The sequence below is a fragment of the Anabrus simplex genome, chromosome 7 (genome assembly GCF_040414725.1).
Source record: "Anabrus simplex isolate iqAnaSimp1 chromosome 7, ASM4041472v1, whole genome shotgun sequence".
In the NCBI taxonomy this organism is placed as follows: domain Eukaryota; kingdom Metazoa; phylum Arthropoda; class Insecta; order Orthoptera; family Tettigoniidae; genus Anabrus; species Anabrus simplex.
This window is the reverse complement of record NC_090271.1, coordinates 172,299,237-172,319,582: the sequence shown is the minus strand read 5'-3', so window position 1 is coordinate 172,319,582 and position 20,346 is coordinate 172,299,237. Positions and strand designations below refer to the sequence as shown.

At 43.0% G+C, this 20,346-nt stretch overlaps 1 protein-coding gene across 1 annotated transcript in view; it reads left to right on the top strand.

Annotated features, from left to right (window-relative positions):
- LOC136877014 (hemocyte protein-glutamine gamma-glutamyltransferase) overlaps nt 1-20,346 on the top strand; it is a 112,221-nt gene that overhangs the window by 71,978 nt on the left and 19,897 nt on the right. Inside the window, exons 8-10 of the mRNA XM_067150806.2 lie at nt 5,506-5,760; nt 10,232-10,400; nt 16,328-16,425. Coding sequence (XP_067006907.2) covers nt 5,506-5,760; nt 10,232-10,400; nt 16,328-16,425 — 522 coding nt within the window. The remainder of the gene's footprint in view (nt 1-5,505; nt 5,761-10,231; nt 10,401-16,327; nt 16,426-20,346) is intronic.

The window sequence follows — 20,346 nt, the reverse complement described above, 5'->3', positions numbered from 1 at the left end:
CCACTCCCGCAGGCTCAGGTTCGATTCTTGGCTCTGCCACGAAATTTGAAAAGTGGTACGAGGGCTGCAACGGGGTCCACTCAGCCTCGGGAGGTCAAGTGAGTAGAGGGGGTTTCGATTCCCACCTCACCCATCCCCGAAGTGGTTTTCCGTTATTTCCCACTTCTCCTCCAGCCAAATGTCGGGATGGTACCTGACTTAAAGCCACGGCCACTTCCTTCCCTCTTCCTTGTCTATCCCTTCCAATCTTCCCATCACACCACAAGGCGCCTGGTTAGCATAGCAGGTGAGGCCGCCTGAGTGAAGTACTGGTCCTCCTCCCTCTCGTTTCCACGACCCGAACCCTCACGCTCCAGGACACTGCACTTGAGGTGGTAGAGGTGGGATCCCTCGCTGAGTCCGAAGGTAAAACCAACCCTGGAGGGTGAATGGATTAAGAAATTTGAATTGAATTGAATTGAACTGAATTTATTGAATTTATTGATGATTTACATGGCACTGAGGCTGAAAAGCCCCTTTATGTAGCGTCTTCGTATAATAAAATACAGGTTTATGAACACACTAACTATACACTAATTACAGGAATGAGAGAAAGAAAGAGAGAAATAATAATAATAATAATAATAATAATAATAATAATAATAATAATAATAATAATAATAATAATAGCTTGATGGCCTTCTGATTTATATTTAACAATACTCAGGAATACCAGAAGTGTGTCCTAAAACGGAATTCTTTAACGTGCCAATAAATCTACCGATGTGATTCTCTCGAATTTCTCTCTTCTTTCTTTCTTAAGCTGTTTATTGTCCAGGGTTGGCTTTTCCCTCGGACTTAGCGAGGGATCCCACCTCTACCGCATCAAGGGCAGTGCCCTGGGGCTTCAAACATCGGATCGGGGGATACACCTGGGGAGAATGGTCAGTACCTCGTCCAGGCGGCCTCACCTGCTATATTGAACAGGGGCCTTGGTTGGGGATGGGAAGATTGGAAGGGATAGACAAGGAAGAGGGAAGGAAGCGGCCGTGGCCTTAAGTTAGGTCCCATCCCGGCATTTGCCTGGAGGAGAAGTGGGAAACCACGGAAAACCACTTCCAGGATGGCGGGGGTGGGAATCGAACCCACCTCTACTCAGTTGACCTCCCGAGGCTGAGTGGACCCCGTTCCAGCCCTCGTACCACTTTTCAAATTTCATGGCAGAGCTGGGAATCGAACCCGGGCCTCCGGGGGTGGCAGCTAATCACACTAACCACTACACCACAGAGGCGGACTCTCTCGAATTTAAGTTTCCTTATTTATAAACCATCTACACTAGGATTCGAACCCGAAATCTGGAGAACAGAAATGGAAAACTTCAGACACTTAAACACATTCTGTGCTGTTCATGGAATCTTCAACTATTGTAGAAATGAATTGGTGATGATGATGATGATGATGATGATGATGATGATGATGCTTGTTGTTTAAAGAGGCCTTACATCGAAGGTCATCGTCCCAAGTGAAATTAATTAGAAATTAAGGATGTGTTATATGCGATGTTATATCTGACCTGTGTTACTGTATGACATGGAGTCCTGCACGCTGAATCTTCACTAATAAATATGAAATGTTTGAGATGTGGACATATCACATCGCCTATTGTCCGACTCGTTAGCTGAATGTTCAGCGTACTGGCCTTCGGTTCAGAGGGCCCCGGGTTCGATTCCCGGCCGGGTCGGGGATTTTAACCTTCATTGGTTAATTCCAGTAGCTCGGGGGCTGGGTGTTCGCGCTGTCCCCAACATCCCTGCAACTCACACACCACACATAACACTATCCTCCACCACAATAACACGCAGTTCCCTACACATGGCAGATGCCGCCCACCCTCATCGGAGGGTCTGCCTTACAAGGGCTGCACTCGGCTAGAAATAGCCACACGAAATTATTATACATAGCCTATTGAACGTTCCCTGGACTGATCGAGTACAGAATGGTGGCATCTTGGAAATAATAGGGGAAACAGACAGAATTAATCCAGACACATACGCGCAGAAAGTACGTTTTATTTAGGCCACATAATGTAGAATCCAAGATATAAAAAATTAAACGTTTCCCTTTGCAAGAAATCAACTGATCATGAATATATCTCACATTGATAGAAAACAATACACTCTATTTAACAAGTGTTCAGACAATCAATACGTGTATTATTTTAAGTATTATTATCTCAAAAGCCCGTCACATACAGCGCATTAGTACCTTGCTCTACTGAGATAACTCCTGTCCATTTAGATGGTCAGCACGCTGATTATCAAGAAGACGGTGGCGATGCGGCGTGGCATGGATTCTACAAGACATCGTAAGCTTTCGGGAGTCATAATTGACCTCTGGGCAGCCTCCCATAATGCAGCAGAACTGGTCGAAGGAGGGTCCACGGCGTACGCAATTTCTTGACAGCTTCCCAGGGTGCTCAAAAGGATTGAGATTGGGTGACCATAGGGCCAGGCAAGCATCCTCACGTCCGTGAGAATGTTCATCGAACCGATCGGCCACGTTTCGGGTGCGATGAGTGGGTGTATTGTTGTATGTACAAGTCTCTGCAGGATGCTGGGGGCGAACAAATGGGTGGATACAATCTTATGATCTGACAGCAGGGTCATGTATTGTTAGCCGGTGAGGGACGGTGGTTTGTGTACCTGGGATCCCATTTCATCCGACGCAGAACAGTCCCTACACGAGGATACCACAGCCACCACTGGTATGAACTGTACCCGGCTGGAAAGAGGACTCCATTGCCTCATGTGCTTGGCGACGCACTCGTATCCTACCCTCGGCATGTACCAACTGGTACCTCGACTCAGTAGTCCAAGTGATCTATTTCCATGTTTCGAGATTCAAATGCGCTTTGTAACGTGTGACATGTGGCCACCAGTGGTACCCTGCTGAGACAGTAGCTTATATACTCCGTTGCGAGAAGGTGATTCATGAAGTACGGTTACTTACGCTTTGTTGTTGTCCAGCACTGAATCTTCGAGTGATTCGCTGCAGTATGGACCGTGTATCCACTCTTACCATCCGAGTTAACGGACGCGGAGGCGACACCTGTCATCAGCATGTTATGTACCACGGCTGTTGACCCTCGAGGCAGTGGTTTCGACAGAATACGCGTACTCTTGACATGCCGGCCCGTGATAAACCTAATGCCTGTACGACTTCGATCATAAATGATCCATATGGCTGACACCTACAATCTCGCCACGACGAAATGAGCTGAGCTTTCCTCTTTTACCTCAATTGCTGTTCACACGGCTAGTTAGAGGTCATGTGCCACGTTGTACTATTGCTTTCGCTGGGCCGTCCACAGTGCCATTTTACCAAAATCACAGCCCTCTATACTTCCATTACTCATCAGTGTATGATCATGTGATCAACGTGACAGCTTAGCCATCTTGACCTGGTCTTATACCTCTCATATCAGATATCTCCACAGTTGAACTTATGAGGCTGTGTGAATCTTGTTTTAAGCCTCAGTACAACGTCAAGATCCTTTAACAATCCAGGAATCGAACCAGGAACCTGCATGTGAAAGGCAGAAATGCTAGCGAAGACTGGTCCTTCTTCTTTTTTTCCGCATAGGCCAACTAAGGACCACGATATCCAACTATTGCATTTGGGGTGGTTTTGATATTTGCCCAGTAATTGCGAATCCTCTGCCTGTGTTGTTCCTTTCTCGCCGTTGTCCATTTATTTATTTTCTGGTTTATTTATTTATTTATTTATTTATTTATTTATTTATTTATTTATTTATTTATTTATTTATTTATTATTCGGTAATCGGCCGACTAGGACAATGATAAGTGACTTTACATTCTGGCGTTTGTTCGGTTTTCGATCGATCCAGTAGGTGTGTCGACCACGGCGTACATCCGACCATTGCAGTCCAACTTCGCATCCCGGAAAGCCCCCAAAGTCTCGATGCTTGTTCTGAAAAGGTCTTGTTTGTGCGCGTCATCTGGTCGTAGGCCCATTTCTTCGAGGTCTTTCTTGACGTTAGCTTACCAGGGAATTGTTGTTTTTACGTAGGTCGCGTCATAAGTCATGGCAACTATTTTTTTATCGCGAACAGGAGACAACACGGAAAATCTAAGATATGCATTTGGAAACGTACGGTATGTACTTAAACAGTGTGGGTCTAAACATGCCCCCAAGTTCAGTGTGTGAGTGAGAGCGTCACTAAATGGAAATCAACAAGCAGGAGCAACGATTGTATATTAAAATAGCAGTTCTCCGCGACAGCTCTGCACGCCAATGCCATGCAGAGCTGCGGGAAGCATTAGGTGTGCATGCCATGCCCTATAGAACAGTGGCGAGGTGGGTGGAGACGTTCAAACGGGGTAGAGTATCAACTGCCGATTTGCTTCGCGCAGGCCGTTCAGTGTACATGGACAACGATGTACCGCTGGCAACGCACAGTGGAAAACTTGGGTGATTATTTCGAAGGTCTGTAACCAGTGGAGACCTGTCCTTTGTACGTAGTCTTGCGTGTTTGCTGTCTACACCATAATAAAACAATGTTTACCAATGGCCTGTGTTCTGTCGCTTTCCTACGAGAATCTCCTGAAGTCAGAATTTGTAATGCAATGCTAGTTGCTTTACGTCGCACCGACACAGATGGGTTTTATGGCGACGATGGGACAGGGAAGGACTAGGAGTGGGAAGGAAGCGACCGTGGCCTTAATTAAGGTACAGCCCCAGCATTTGCCTGGTGTGAAAATAGGCAACCACGAAAAACCATTTTCAGGACAGAATTTGTCTTCAGGCACTATGCATAAGTACATGCCCTATATTTACAAATGCATATCTTAGATTTTTTGTGTTGTCTGCTGTTTGCGAGAAAAAAATAGTTGCCATGACTTATGACTCGACCGTCGTAGTTCCGACTCAAAATAGTTTAAAATGCGTTTTGTCCATCGAGAGTCGTCAATCCGTCGTAGATGACCGTAGAAGTGAGACCTGTGTTTTGAACATTGTGTCCGTGATCTTCTCCATCTTAGAGTATTGCTGTTATTATTATTATTATTATTATTAATATTATTATTATTATTACCGAGCTCGATAGCTGCAGTCGCTTAAGTGCGGCCAGTATCCAGTAGTCTGGAGATAGTAGGTTCGAACCCCACTGTCGGCAGCCCTGAAAATGGTTTTCCGTGGTTTCTCATTTTCACACCAGGCAAATGCTGGGGCTTTACCTTAATGAAGGCCACGGCCACTTCCTTCCCACTCCTAGCCCTTTCCTGTCCCATCGTCGCCGTAAGACCTATCTGTGTCGGTGCGACGTAAAACAACTAGCAAAAAATTATTATTATTATTATTATTATTATTATTATTATTATTATTATTATATACGAACTCGTATAAAGCGATAAATAAATATTGTGAAATGTACTCGACTAACAATGTTCTTTCACAGCTTTAAATGATTGAGTCATCGTTAAAGAAGTACTATTTTTTTCTCTGCAGTTTGTCGCGCTCTGGGTATCCCCTGCCGCTCTGTGACCAACTACGTCTCTGCGCATGACACAAACCGCTCCCTAACAGTGGACAAGTACTTCCGGCGTGATGGAGAGGAGATATACGGCGGTCCTGACGGTAACTGCCGTGACTCTTGCTGGAACTTCCACGTGTGGAACGAGGTATGGATGGCTCGACCCGACTTGCCCAGCGGTTATGGGGGTTGGCAGATCATTGATGCCACTCCCCAGGAGGAGAGCGATGGTAAGTCACATTCACTATGTAGAGCACCGCCCAAGAGAGGGGTATAGTCACTGGTTTCGCATTTAGGGGTCTGTGGTTCGAATTCCTGTACATTATTTTTGAATTTTTGAAATGACATTTCACATCCCTGTGGTTCAGATACCACGTAACTCTGGATTCTTGCGGTTATAATCATGAAATGACGTAGGTATTATCACCAAGCTTATGTTTTTCACGTTAAGATTAGAGGGTTATCTTCAAGACACGTCATAAAAATTACTTAAAATTCGTATACCGATTTATCTTAGCATATACTGGGTGAGTGTCTGCGTGGTTTGGGCCACGTAGCTGTCAGCTTGCATTCGGAAGACAGTAGGTTAGAAACCCACTGTCGGCAGCCCTAAAGATGGCTGTTTGTTTTCCCATTTACACACCATAATTAAGGTCACGGCCGCTTCTTTCCCACTCCTAGCCCTTTCCTATCCAATCGTCGCTGTAAGATTAATCAGTATCTGTGCAACGTAAAGCAAATCGTAAAAAAAGGGAAAAAAAGGTTGCGCCAGACTGACAGCAGTCAAGAGAAATTATTATTATTATTATTATTATTATTATTATTATTATTATTATTATTATTATTATTATTATTATCATTATTATTATTATTTTTATTATTACTATTATTATTATTATTATTATTATTATTATTATTATTATTATTATTATTATTATTATTATTATTATTATTATTATTATTATTATTATTAAACTTCGTAGTTTTGTAGTATTGTCTGTTTTAAAACTCAACTCACAATCTCATGGGGTCTTTTGTGGTTCTGTATCTACGTTCCCACTTTAAAATCACGTCCTCAATGGTAGACCAGGGTAAATTTAGAAATTTTTTCGCTAGTAGTTCAATGTTTCCAATAACATATAGAATGTTTTCAATGAAGCAAGGATGGAACAGGGCTAGGCCAGTGAACATAACAGCCAAGGCTTTAATTAAGGTTCAAGCACGGGAATTGCTTGGTGTGAAAATGAGAAATTATGGTAACTCATTTTCAGGTTTAAATCCACCGAGATTGAAATGTCACCGAGATATTAATTACTTTATATGGCGACCAATATCAAGTGAATATTTGAAGTCACCTAAATGCCGTAATTTATGAATTCTGCTATTACTTCATATCAGAGATCAACGCACTTCACCCGGCTTCATTCCGAAATTAAGCGGTGAAAAGTTTTTCCTCACAGACACTAGAGTGCGAAAATCAAGGTTGTAGTTTTACATTACATTTGGTATCGCAACATCAAATCCGGAATCTGGACTTCGAACTGCAGGAATGTGATTCTTTAAAATCTTATATACATATCCCGGGAGTGAAACCAAGACCGCCTTGGTTCGAGTCTAATGATAACAGTGGCCTATCTCGTCATCCAAAACGTGATACACTATTTTTCTTATATGGCCTGAAATGAGGTTTTAAAATGACTGGGTGAGGGAGAAGAGGAAGGATGTATATACTTTCTGAGGGCAAAGAAAAGTCACTTTATCACTTTGTACCATATAAAAGTGAAATCAATTTTCACCTTCATATCTGTGAAAACTGTCTGCATACCTCCATGAGACGGAGCGAGTTATGAATGAAAATGTACACCACTGTGGTCAGGGTTGGTGGACGTTTAAATGGACTTCAGCCTGTCACGCCTACATGTATCGCTTATTTTCCCTAAAACTAACGTTTTAACCATTTATACCATAACTTCTACACTTTTCAGCATAACTGCATGAACTTTTTGCATTAGTATCCTTCCTAGCACTGTCTATAGCCTGAACCTCTGTCTTTACCCTATATTTAATAGTAAATTTAATACAGAAAGCGAGGGAAAAGAAAATTAATAGTGTTTTGGGTGATTCAGGTGAATTCATAATAGATCCCAGGGAATCACAGGACAGGTGGAAGGAACATTTTGAAAATCTTCTCAACGTAAAAGGAAAATTCTTTATGGTGGTGTCGCGAACAACGGAGCTCATGGGAAGGAGGAAAATGATGTTGGTGAAATTTCGCTTGAGGAAGTGCAAAGGATGGTAAATAAACTTCATTGTCATAAAGCAGCAGGTAAATAGATTAAATTAGACCTGAAATGGTGAAGTGTAGTGGCAAGTCAGGGATGAAATAGCTTCATAAAATAATACGATTAGCATGGATTCTTGGTAAGGTACCTTCAGATTGGACAAAATCAGTAATTGCACCTATCTATAAGCAAGGGAAGAGGCAGGGTTGCAACAACTATCGAGGTATCTCATTGATTAGTATACCAGGCAAAGTATTCACTGGCATCTTGGAAGGGAGGGTGCGATCAGTGGTTGAGAGGAAGTTGGATGAAAACTAGTGTGGTTTCAAACCACAGAGGGGCTGTCATGATCAGATTTTCAGCATTCGCCAGGTAATTAAAAAAATCCTACGAGAGGAATAGACAATTGTGTTTATGTTTCGTATATCTAGAGAAAGCATATGATAGGGTACCGAGGGAAAAGATGTTCACTATACTGGGGGACTATGGGATCAAGGGTAGATTATTAACATCAATCAAAGGCATTTATGTTGACATTGGGCTGCAGTGAGAATTGATGGTAGGATGAGTTCTTGGTTCAGGGTGCTTACAGGAGTTAGACAAGGCTGTAATCTTTCACCTTTGTTGTTCGCGGTTTACATGGATCATCTGCTGGCAGGGAGGGATTCAGTTAGGTGGAAATGAAGTAAGTAGTCTGGCCCATGATGACGACTTGGTCTTAACTTGCAGACTGTGCCGATAGCCTGGAGTCTAATATCCTGGGACTTGAAAATAGGTGCAATGAGAATCGTATGAAAATTAGCCTTTCGAAGACTAAATTGATGTCCGTAGGTAAGAAATTCAACAGAAAAAAAGTTGTATTAGTGGTACAAACCTGAAACAGGTAGATAATTTCAAGTATTTAGGTTTTGTGTTCTCCCAGGATCGTAATATAGTAAGTGAGATTGAATCAAGGTGTATTAAGGCTAATGCAGTGAGCTTGCAGTTTCGATCAACAGTGTTCTGTAAGAAGGAAGTCAGCTCCCGGACGAAACTATCATTATATCGGTCTGTTTTCAGACCAACTTTGCTTTACGAGAGCGAAAGCTGGGTGAACTCAGGATATCTTATTCATAATTTAGAAGTAACAGACATGAAAGTAGCGAGAATGATTGCTGGTACAAACAGGTGGGAGCAATGGCAGGAGGGTACTCGGAATGAGGAGATAAAGGCTAAGTTAGGAATGAACTCGATGGCATAAGCTGTACGCATAAACTGGCTTCGGTGTTGGGATCATTTGAGGTGAATGGAGGAAGATAAGTTACCTAGGAGGAAAATGGACTCTGTTATGGGGGGTAAGAGCAGTAGAAGGAGACCAAGACGACGATGGTTTCTAACGATTTAAAGATAAGAGGTATAGAATTAATTGAGGTCACAGCAATAGTTGCAAATATAGGTTTGTGGCGACATTTAATAAATTCACAGAGGCTTGCAGAATGAACTCTGAAAGGCATAACGGTCCATAATGATGATGTATGTATGTGTGTGTGTGTTAATACAGAATATTTTCTGATGAAAAATATGTCATAATTTAATGAATATAAACAATGTATTTCATTTACTAGACAAATGTCCTAACCGTTGGGGTCTAGGTTGATAATCTATTTACTTTACCTCAAAATGTTAAACAATCTTGGAAGTAATTTGGAAACGATCGGTTAGTGCTAATTTTACAGTGATAATTTCAAAACCTAGCAATAAGAAACATTTTAAGGTATTGCATTTTTCTGCAGATTAAGGAGAATATTTCAAATATAAGGCACACTAAATTTAATTGTGATAGGGCTTGCAGGTTTGTGGGAACAACATTTATGAAAGAATGTCAAGTTTTCGCCGCCTCTGTGGTGTAGTGGTTAGCGTGATTAGCTGCCACCCCCGGAGGTCCGGGTTCGATTCCCGGCTCTGCCACGAAATTTGAAAAGTGGTACGAGGGCTGGAACGGGGTCCACTCAGCCTCGGGAGGTCAACTGAGTAGAGGTGGGTTCGATTCCCACCTCAGCCATCCTGGAAGTGGTTTTCCGTGGTTTCCCACTTCTCCTCCAGGCGAATGCCGGGATGGTACCTAACTTAAGGCCACGGCCGCTTCCTTCCCTCTTCCTTGCCTATCCCATCCAGTCTTCCCATCCCTCCCCAAGGCCCCTGTTCAGCATAGCAGGAGAGGCCGCCTGGGCGAGGTACTGGTCATACTCCCCAGTTGTATCCCCCGACCAAGAGTCTGAAGCTCCAGGACACTGCCCTTGAGGCGGTAGAGGTGGGATCCCTCGCTAAGTCCGAGGGAAAAACCGAACCTGGAGGGTAAACAGATGATGATGATGATGTCAAGTTTTCTATATTGGAAGGTGTATGAGTCACCTCAATACTCATGACATGTTGTTTCCAGGCAAGTATCGAGTTGGTCCTGCTTCCTTGGAAGCTGTACGTCGTGGCCAGGTTGGTTTCTCCTTTGACACTCCGTTCGTGTTCGCCGAGGTGAACGCTGATCTTTGTCACTTTCAGGAGAGTGACGAGTCTGACTGGGGCTTCGCTGCCCTCTTCATCGATCATTACCAGTAAGTACGACAGCCTGAATTAGTAAATAATTCAGCCTTTAAGTTTTACAATCATTTACTAACCTATTCATGTTGACTTTCTTTTTATGTTTGGATAAAATTAATGTGCATATTCATTAAGACAGAGCCTCCGTGGCTCAGGCGGAAGCGAGCCGGTCTTTCACCCCTTGATACCGTGGTTCGAATCCCGGTCACACCATGTGAGGTTTTTGTTGGACAAAGTGGAGGCGGGACTAGTTTTTTCCGGTTACTCCGGTTTTCCCTGTCATCTTTCATTCCAGCAATACTCTCCACTATCATTTAATTTCATCTGTCAGTCATTAGTCATTGCCCTAGAGGAGTGTGACAGGCCTAGACAGCCGGCACAATTCCTATCCTCACCGCAAGTTCGGGTCTTCATACATCCAATCCCTGACCCGGTTATTGACTAGAAAACAGGTTGTTGGTTTTCATTCATTCTCTAACATGTCGCCATTTCACCTAGAAAAAACGCTACGGTATGTGATAATATTTCAGCTTAGAAGTCTAACCAGAAAGGTCCTGTCACCAAGGTTCAGTATTGCATGAACTATACATGTGCCGCGGGTCAGTATCCCTCCCTTCAATATCGCCACATAACTGTATTTCGAGGCGCAATGACGGTATGATTGTATCCCAGCCCAGATCCTTGTCTGGTGAGGTGCAGTGTTTACAGTGTATTGTCTTCTTCTATGGGCTATAACACGTTATGACTGTCATAGATTTCTCTCAGTCTGAGCCTTGGATTTGACACTATGAAAGGTATAAGCAATGCTAGTAATACCACTCCGTATGCAGCCAGCCCTGTGATAAATGGTGCAAAATTATGTCTTTGTATGGTTCGTCGGGCCTCTGTGGTGTAGTGGTTAGCGTGATTAGCTGCCACCCCCGGAGGTCCGGGTTCGATTCCAGGCTCTGCCACGAAATTTGAAAAGTGGTACGAGGGCTGGAACGGGGTTCACTCAGCCTCGGGAGGTCAACTGAGTAGAGGTGGGTTCGTTTCCCACCTCAACCATCCTCGAAGTGGTTTTCCGTGGTTTCCCACTTCACCTCCAGGCGAATGGCGGGATGGTACCTAACTTAAGGCCACAGCCGCTTCCTTCCCTCTTCCTTGCCTATCCCTTCCAATCTTCCCATCCCCCTACAAGGCCCCTGTTCACCATGGCAGGTGAGGCCGCCTGGGCGAGGTACTGGTCATACCCCCAGTTGTATCCCCCGACCAAGAGTCTGAAGCTCCAGGACACTGCCCTTCAGGCGGTAGAGGTGGGATCCCTCGCTGAGTCCGAGGGAAAAGCCGAACCTGGAGGGAAAACATATGATGAATGAATGAATGAATGAATGGTTCGTCGGTTTATGCGCTTTAGTGCCATTGACAAACTGGCAGCAGATGAAGGAACGGTTGAGGATTCGACATACATACATACACCTCGATGTGCCTTCCCGTTACATCGATGGGGCTCCAAAACCTCTCCAGGATATGAATCCGAGGCGAAGTTCTGTACTATTTGGTAAATCTGGAATGAATGTCTTCTGTGCACGTATGATGGTAGTCTGGAGAACTTTGCCGAAACCTCGTCAGTGTTGCTACAGTGGGTGGAAGACTTGGGCATGTGTATCAAGATCTGTATTCTCCTATGAATATTCTTCTTCTTATTCTTCAAGGTGGTGTATCAAATCCACCTGACTTTGGTTATCAATCTAGTGTATTCGTCTTTGTTTTCTGCAAGACGGAAAAGCTTCTGAGGATTTCGTATACCCGTCCAAACATGGATGTTTCTCATTCACAATGCTCGTTTTCTTCCAACACTTCGGGAGATAGTGAGTTCGAACCCCAATGTCGGTAGCCCTGAAGATGGTTTTCCGTGGTTTTCCATATTCACACTAGGAAAATGCTGGGGCTGTTCCTTAATTAAGGCCACGGCCGCTTCCTTCCCACTCCCGGCTCTTTCCTATCCCATCGTCGCCATTAGACCTATCCGTGTCGGTGCGACGTAAAGCAACTTTAAAAAGAAATTCCAACACTTCAAAGTTTTATTTTCCCTCATAGGATCAATTCAGAAATTGGTATCCATACTCCTCAGTATATGTCATAAATATGCCAGTTTCCTACATCTTATGACTGTTAGAAATTCTCCTCCAACATTGGCTCCCATTAGCACTTCCTCGCTGGATTTTCGAGATGTCAATGGATTACGAAGCATTCTGCTGTGAAGCCACATGACAAAAGCTTCCATTCAGCTGATGCTGATTTTAATGTCCAGACTCCACACCCGTATAATAAAAAGTGACCAGGTGTAGGAAAAAATCTATTTTATTGATCTTTAAATTTAGATTTAGTACAAAATACTCATTTAAGAAGTTTTTCTTGTTATCTCGATCCGTCATTTAATTTATTTGTCAAGGTCCAATTTGTTGGTTATGTAGCAGCTCAAATATTTGAAGGAATTTACTCTTTTTACTTAATGGCATGTGTGGCCTTCGGACAGGCCTGGTGCAGGTCTTTCGAGGTGTCTCCCGATAGGCGACCTGCGCGTCTACTCTTTCTACTTGATGACAGTTGATATACAGACCGGCATCCGGGTGTAGCTCACGACTGAAATCCATACATTTTGTTTTTGATCAATTAATGTTTAAACCCATATTCGATCCTGTTTGAGCCACTCGTTCAATAAGTGCTGGAGATCTTCACCGTTATCACTTAAAGTAACAGCATCACCAGCATACCTAAATGTACTGATGATGTCTCCCTTCACTTTCACTCCAAAATATTGTTCATTGAGAGCTTCCTAAAACATTCTGTTCAAATAAAGGTAAATAGTAAAGGTGAAATACTGCAACTTTGACTTACGTCATGTTGAATTAACACACACTGTCCGGTTCCATGGCTAAATGGTCAGTGTGTTGGCCTTTGGTCGAATTGATTCTCGGTGGGGCCGGGGAATTTAACCTTAATTGATTACTTATTCTGGCTCGAGAACTGAGTGTGTACGCCGTCTTTAGCATAATATTCAGCATATGCCTTAAGTAGTGTTTTCACGCCCATAGGCGTCAGTTCTAAAGACTTGCGCCAAGATAAATATATCTAATATCTACATACTTACTACAACCACATATTTTTGTAAATTGTGTACATGCATATTTGTGTTTTTGGAATGTATTTTACCTCCGCATCGCTTATGCTATACGCTTTCTAATTAATAATAATAATATCATCGTGCAAAGCCTCCGTGGCTCAGTCGGCCTCACACCGCTGGGTTCCGTAGTTCAAATACCGGTCACTCTATGTGAGATTTGTGCTGGGCAAAGCGGAGGCGGAACAGGTTTTTCTCCGGTTACTCCGGTTTTTACTGTCATCTTTCATTCCAGCAACACTCTCCATTATCATTTCCTTTCATCTGTCAGTCATTAATCATTGCCCTAGAGGAGTGCGACAGGCCTCGGCAGCCGGCAAAAATCCTATCCTCGCCGCCAGATGGGGACTTCATTCATTCCATTCCTGACCTAGTCAATGACTGGAAAACAGGATGTAGGTTTTTCAATTATATAATTGTCACCAATACTCTTCAACATCTATTCAAAATGATCAGCCCAGACCTCATGCAACCAAACGTTTCATATATGCCGACGACATTGCTTTAACGGTACAGACAAGTGATTTTGAAGAAGCAGAACAGATGCTTACAGGAGCTCTAGAAACCATTTATGAATACTACTACAGGAAACACCTGAAGCCAAACTCACAAAAGACTCAGGTAAGAGCTTTTCATCTTCGAAACAGACAGGCAGGAAGAAAATTGAAAGTGACTTGGGAAGGCACCGAATTGGAGCGCTGTTTTACACCTAAATACCTTGGAATCACCTTAGATATATCCCTCGCCTATCAACGGCATTGCCTAAACACCAAATACAAGGTTTTAGCCCGTAACAACATCATTCGGAAACGTATTGATAGTAATTGGGGTGCTGAACCTCAGGTGGTCCGTACTTCTGCCATGGCACTTTGCTTCTCCGTCGGTGAATATGCCTGCCCAGTGGGATATAAAACGGCCCATGTAAAGCAAGTAGATATGTCCCTTGATGAAACTGCAAGACTAATTACTGCATTTTTGAAGCCAACTCCAGTTGACAAACTGTATTGTATGGCAGAAATTGCTCCTCCTGATATACGCCGGGAAGTAGACACAAATGCCGAAAGGAAAAAATTTGAAAATGAGCTACATCCACTACACAGACACACTCAACCAAGGCCTAGATTGAAATCTAAGAGGAGCTTCCTACAGTCAACATCTCCACTATATTGTAACGTGTTGGCGGGGTAGATAAATGAATAAATGCGTACAGAAGCGCCCTATTCTAAGATTTATTAACTAAGCACTACAATTACAGATTTACACACACGATAGCCGAGCTTACAACTTACGCAAGTACACTTACACACTTACACGGTTCGTGCTCTCTCTCTTAGTTTCTCATTTCCCATCTACAATGACACACACACACAGAGTCATCGATTATTTACAGTACACTATCTCAGCCACTCAGTCTCACTCGTTAGCGCTGTCACGGTCCACAGCCTACACGTAAGTCTCGCAGGTCGGGATAGTATCCGCTGTTCACTAATCCGTCGAACCCCGTTCGCAGTCCGCACACGTCGGCCCCCAGTGTTCCCTTCGCGTTGCTCCGGAACACTCCCGGTTCTCCTCCAGCAGCAGCCAGCCTCAAGGGACACACACACACGACATCAGGAAAACAGGAACGAGTCCCCGGCTCCAACAGACAGACACTCCATCAGGCTGCACTCTCCCAGGCCATCACTGACTGCGCTCCAGCGAACTCAATCTCGCTCTCACTCACTCACTAACTCAAACTGACTGACTCACTCCAAGTTACTCCTCTCCTTATATACCTGCTCTGGGCCTTCCAGAACAGTCCGGATGCTAGATGTATCCAGGAACCTCGCAAGATAGAAGACTCCAGATTAATAGTCGAGTAATTTCCGTCGTTCTCTGCTGGAGACCGCGGACGGAGGCGAGAGTGGCTGGCCTATCACTAAAGTGCTGCACGTGATTGGCGTGGCTGAAGTAAGGGGGTGGGCAGAATACGGTGACGAGGCGGGCCCGTAGCAAGTTGGCATGGCAGACACTATAACCATTACAATATATATCTCCAAAGAAAGCCAGAGAAAAATTGTGGGCAACCAGAACAAGTCATCTTCAAACATGGACAAAACCAGCTGAATGCTGACCAACCGGACACCACTTGGACAGGATCACACGGAGATCACTGAACGGGTTAAGAACACCACTATGTGAATGCGGAAGGTGCAGACTACCAAGCATCTATATCAGTGCTCGTGTTGGCCTGATTCTTGCAATGAGGAGGATTTGCTCAAGGCACAAGGAAATGCACTCGCAATTGCTCGCTTCTGGGCAAAGACTAGTTAATACTGTTTTGGCATATATGTGTAAACATTCCTTCTGTTTTATTGTTACTAAATTGTAACGTAAAAACAACAAAGTTCTATTGTATACTTCTGACTCGAGTAAATAGCCATAAGACGTATCTGAGAGTCTGCGACATAAAGCAGCTTGTAAAAAAAAAAAATCGAAACCGAAAACCTTCCATGTGTTAGTGCGACGTTAAACCAGCATGGTGTCAATATCTTCTGAGATAATGGCAGTAACTTTGTTTTTATAGATGGAACTATACTGTTTTCTACACCTGATAAATGCAATATATTCACACCAAAAATTCATCTTATCCAAAATGACATAAGAACTAATCGTTTGAAAGTAGGTCTCAATAACCGAGTTGCTGCCATTTTCAGCCAAGAACATTGTTGTAGGATGTGTATCAATTGTAAAGCTTACAGTAAGCATTTTAGTGACCCCTTCTGTCTCCTGTTCCAGTGTTGGTCGACGGATCGTGACGAAGATTGTGGGGAAAGACGACGACGAAGGTGACGCAGATCTTGAGGACATCACCCACTTGTACAAGGACCCAGACGGTTAGTGACAAGAAAAATACGTCAGGATAAGGAATTCAAAACACGAATTCTTAAGAAACGTCCATGCGTTAACAATATTTAATATATTGGTAAATTAAGATGGTGGTTGGGGGAGGAGCGGGGCACTAACTTAAGTTCAGGCTAAGGCTGGTTTTAAATTTTCAGTAACATATACTTTCTGGAAAACCATTTCAGATATCCAAATTGCTCTTAAAATTTTGCAGACTTCTTTCAATGGCCATTCCCATGACGATTTTCATAATAATAAGGTACATCCTGTCAAAGCCTACTGTACCAGTCAACTTAGAATTATTAAAGTATTATAATTACTGGCTATTGTGCATTCATGTGATGAATAAAAATAGTTGTAATGTTCATACAACGAGATAAATCTATATGTAAAAGAGTTTACTAAAAGTAGATTTGGCAAACCCGTCCGTCCGTTCTATTGGACCAATTTGCTTTATTTTATTTTATTCTCTCTGAAATTACCTGCCGGTGAATTAAGAGAAATTGATAGGTCTCTAACTTCATCCAAATTTGAGTAATCATAAAATTAAATCGTTAAATGATCACTCCAATAATTGCAGACAAAGGCTGGCCCTAAACTGCAATATATTCTGCACTTAGCAGGTTGCTAAGTGACAAAAAAATTCATTTATATTCTGATATTCGTGATTTTAATCCTTAGTAATGACACTGCATGTAGCCATGTTTTTTACTACCTGTGAAGCCAGAGAATATACACCTCCTCTGATGATGGAAGATAACTATTCTCTGCTAGATACTCTTTGATTCTCTGACCTACCCCAGCTTCTGAATAAACTCGACAGATGGCAGACCGTTCCTAATAACTTACATTCTGCTATGAGAAAACAGTCTACGTACTCACCACAGACGGAAAGGTATCAAGTCAACTAGCCTTCTGTATGAACATTAACAAAGCACAGGGACAAACCCTTGAAAAAAATGAGTAGTCTACTTACCCGAACCAGTATTGAACTACGGCCAATTGTATGTTGCACTATCTCGGGTAAGGTCGTTTGAAAATCTTAAGATCCAGATACGGCCGAATGGTGGAAGCACAGAGAATATTGTATGGAATGGTATTACTTGTTCATAAAACTATTGAAGAAGGCAGATAAAACAATATGACTGCCTATCGGACCTATTTATAAAAAATGCTACGGAGCAGAACTGGTCCACTAGTAATAATGTTCTTAAGGGATACTTAAAAGACCAGTCCATGGATCTTTCCTTGTATTGCAATATATGCGTGATTTCCAAGATCGTTATTTATTTATTTATTTATTTATTTATTTATTTATTTATTTATTTATTTATTTATTTATTTATTTATCTATGAAATGCCCCAACGAGCAAGGCTGACTTTAAGGGGCTGTATACATTGGACCTATGCATTACATTTGAACATTTTCAAGATTTGTAATATCAGTTAGTTACAATGGAATTTAAAATTGAAACTACTACAATAATACAAATAATATAAACATAAACTAGAATAAAATTGAAAGACACTAAGTTATATCCTAACTAATAACAAAATCAATGTTTACATGTTTTAACTGTCCGCCTCTGTGGTGTAGTGGTTAGCGTGATTAGCTGCCACCCCCGGAGGCCCGGGTTCGATTCCGGGCTCTGCCACGAAATTTGAAAAGTGGTATGAGGGCTGGAACGGGGTCCACTCAGCTTCGGGAGGTGAACTGAGTAGAGGTGGGTTCGATTCCCATCTCAGCCATCCTCGAAGTGGTTTTCTGTGGTTTCCCACTTCTCCTCCAGGCGAATGCCGGGATGGTACCTAACTTAAGGCCACGGCCGCTTCCTTCCCTCTTCCTTGCCTATCCCTTCCAATCTTCCCATCCCTCCACAAGGCCCCTGTTCAGCATAGCAGGTGAGGCCGCCTGGGCGAGGTACTGGTCATTCTCCCCAGTTGTATCCCCGACCAAGAGTCTGTAGCTCCAGGACACTGCCCTTGAGGCGGTAGAGGTGGGATCCCTCGCTGTGTTCGAGGAACAAGCCGACCCTGATGATGATGATGACATGTTTTAACTTAGTAATTTACATATATATACATTTTTACATTTTTTTGGAGAAGGTAGGACTGAAACAATAATTTCCTTCGATTACGTTTAAATTTATTAATTGTTGAAATACATTTTATTAATAGTTAACTCATAAATGTATCTTCTGTTGAAAGTACCACCGTTTTGAAAATCGGAAAGTACTTCTTCAGAAAATATAATGTATTCAAATGTGCTTCATTTGCCAGCTGGAGACTGCCCTGTTCGATTCGCGTTACGAAAGAAATATGAACTAGCTGTTGGCATACAGAATGCCTTCATCTTCTTCTGACAGCTAGGCATTCGCTATACTGAGCCCATAAATACACTATGATTTAACAGCTTTAATATGCCCGTATGTGCCTCCGTGGCTCAGGCGGCAGTGCGCCGGATCCTCACCGCTGGTTTCCGTGGTTCAAATCGCGGTTACTCTATGTGATATTTGTGCTGGACAAAGCGAAGACGGCACAGGTTTTTCTCCGGGTACTCCGGTTTTCCCTGTCATCTTTCATTCCGGCAGCACTCTCCACTATCACTTCATTTCATCTGTCAGTCGTTAATCATTGCCTCAAAGGAGCGCGACAGGCTTCGGCAACCGGCACAATTCCGCCGATAGATGAGGGCTTCGTTCATTCCAGTCCCGTCCCAGTCGAAGGACTGAAAAACGGATGTGCGACGGGTTCTATAGGACAACACTGTTACCCTGATATGACATAAAACCACACAGGACCGAACGAGCTAGCTGCGTGCTGTGGACTGCATAGCTGTTAGGTTGAATTCGGGAGATGGTAGGTGCCAATCCCACCACCGGCAATCCTGAAGATGGTTTTCCGAGGTTTGCCATTTTCACCCCATTTTTACTTCAGTTGAGGGCATGGCCGCTGCCTCGCATTCCTAGCGCCTTCCTATCCCATCGTCGCCGATCTGTTAACACTAGGAAAAAAAACCATACATGATGGACGTCAGGAAGAACATCTGGCCGTAAAACTGAGCCAAATCCACATGCGTGACACGGATACCAACATATCCCTACCAAGTTGTGGGAAAAGTGACAGGGCAGAAACATTAATAAACAAATAGAAAAAAGACGTAGTATGAATGTTAGGTAGTAGTTAACATCCAACTGAATGTTTGAAAGTAATGGTGGAAGTAGAAATGAGTATTACTTCAAGAAGTACAACTAGTACAACTGAGCAATCTTAACAGTGATCAAAGGGAAGAAAAGGAAGTGGTTCAATCCTTCGAAGAATGAACAAAAGAAAGAGATTGGCCATGAAGGGCGTGAAAATGAAAAGACTCCCTAGTCTTCACAAGCCTAATAGCGTCGGAATCAGAAAAGAACAAGGATTGACGATGCGAAGTATGATATGAAAGGAAACCCATGGAATGTCTTTACCTGTTAACTACGGCGATATTAGACTTTCCCGGCAGGGTCGGGAATTCTAACCATGATTGCTTAATTCCGCTGACACGGGGGCTGGATGTGTATGTCGTCTCGATCATCATTTCATCCTCATCACGACGCACAAGTTGCCTACGGACACCCCCGGCACTAAAAGCCATACGCCATTTCATTTCATGGACACGGTAGAGTGAACACGTAGCTGTCAGGACACGCTGAAGGAACTCTGCATGTCAACAGCTGGCTCAATGTTTCATACGTAGCGCAAATCGAACAGGGCTGTTCCCGACTGGTAAATGCAGCACGTTTGAATACCATTTTCTCAATAAGTACTTGTCCAATTTTCCAAATAGCCTAATCACGTCGCTGAATTTATAATATTTTTTTTAAATTTAAGTCTAGGTATAGAAAACAGCGTAGTTCTGTTTGAAAAAAGAC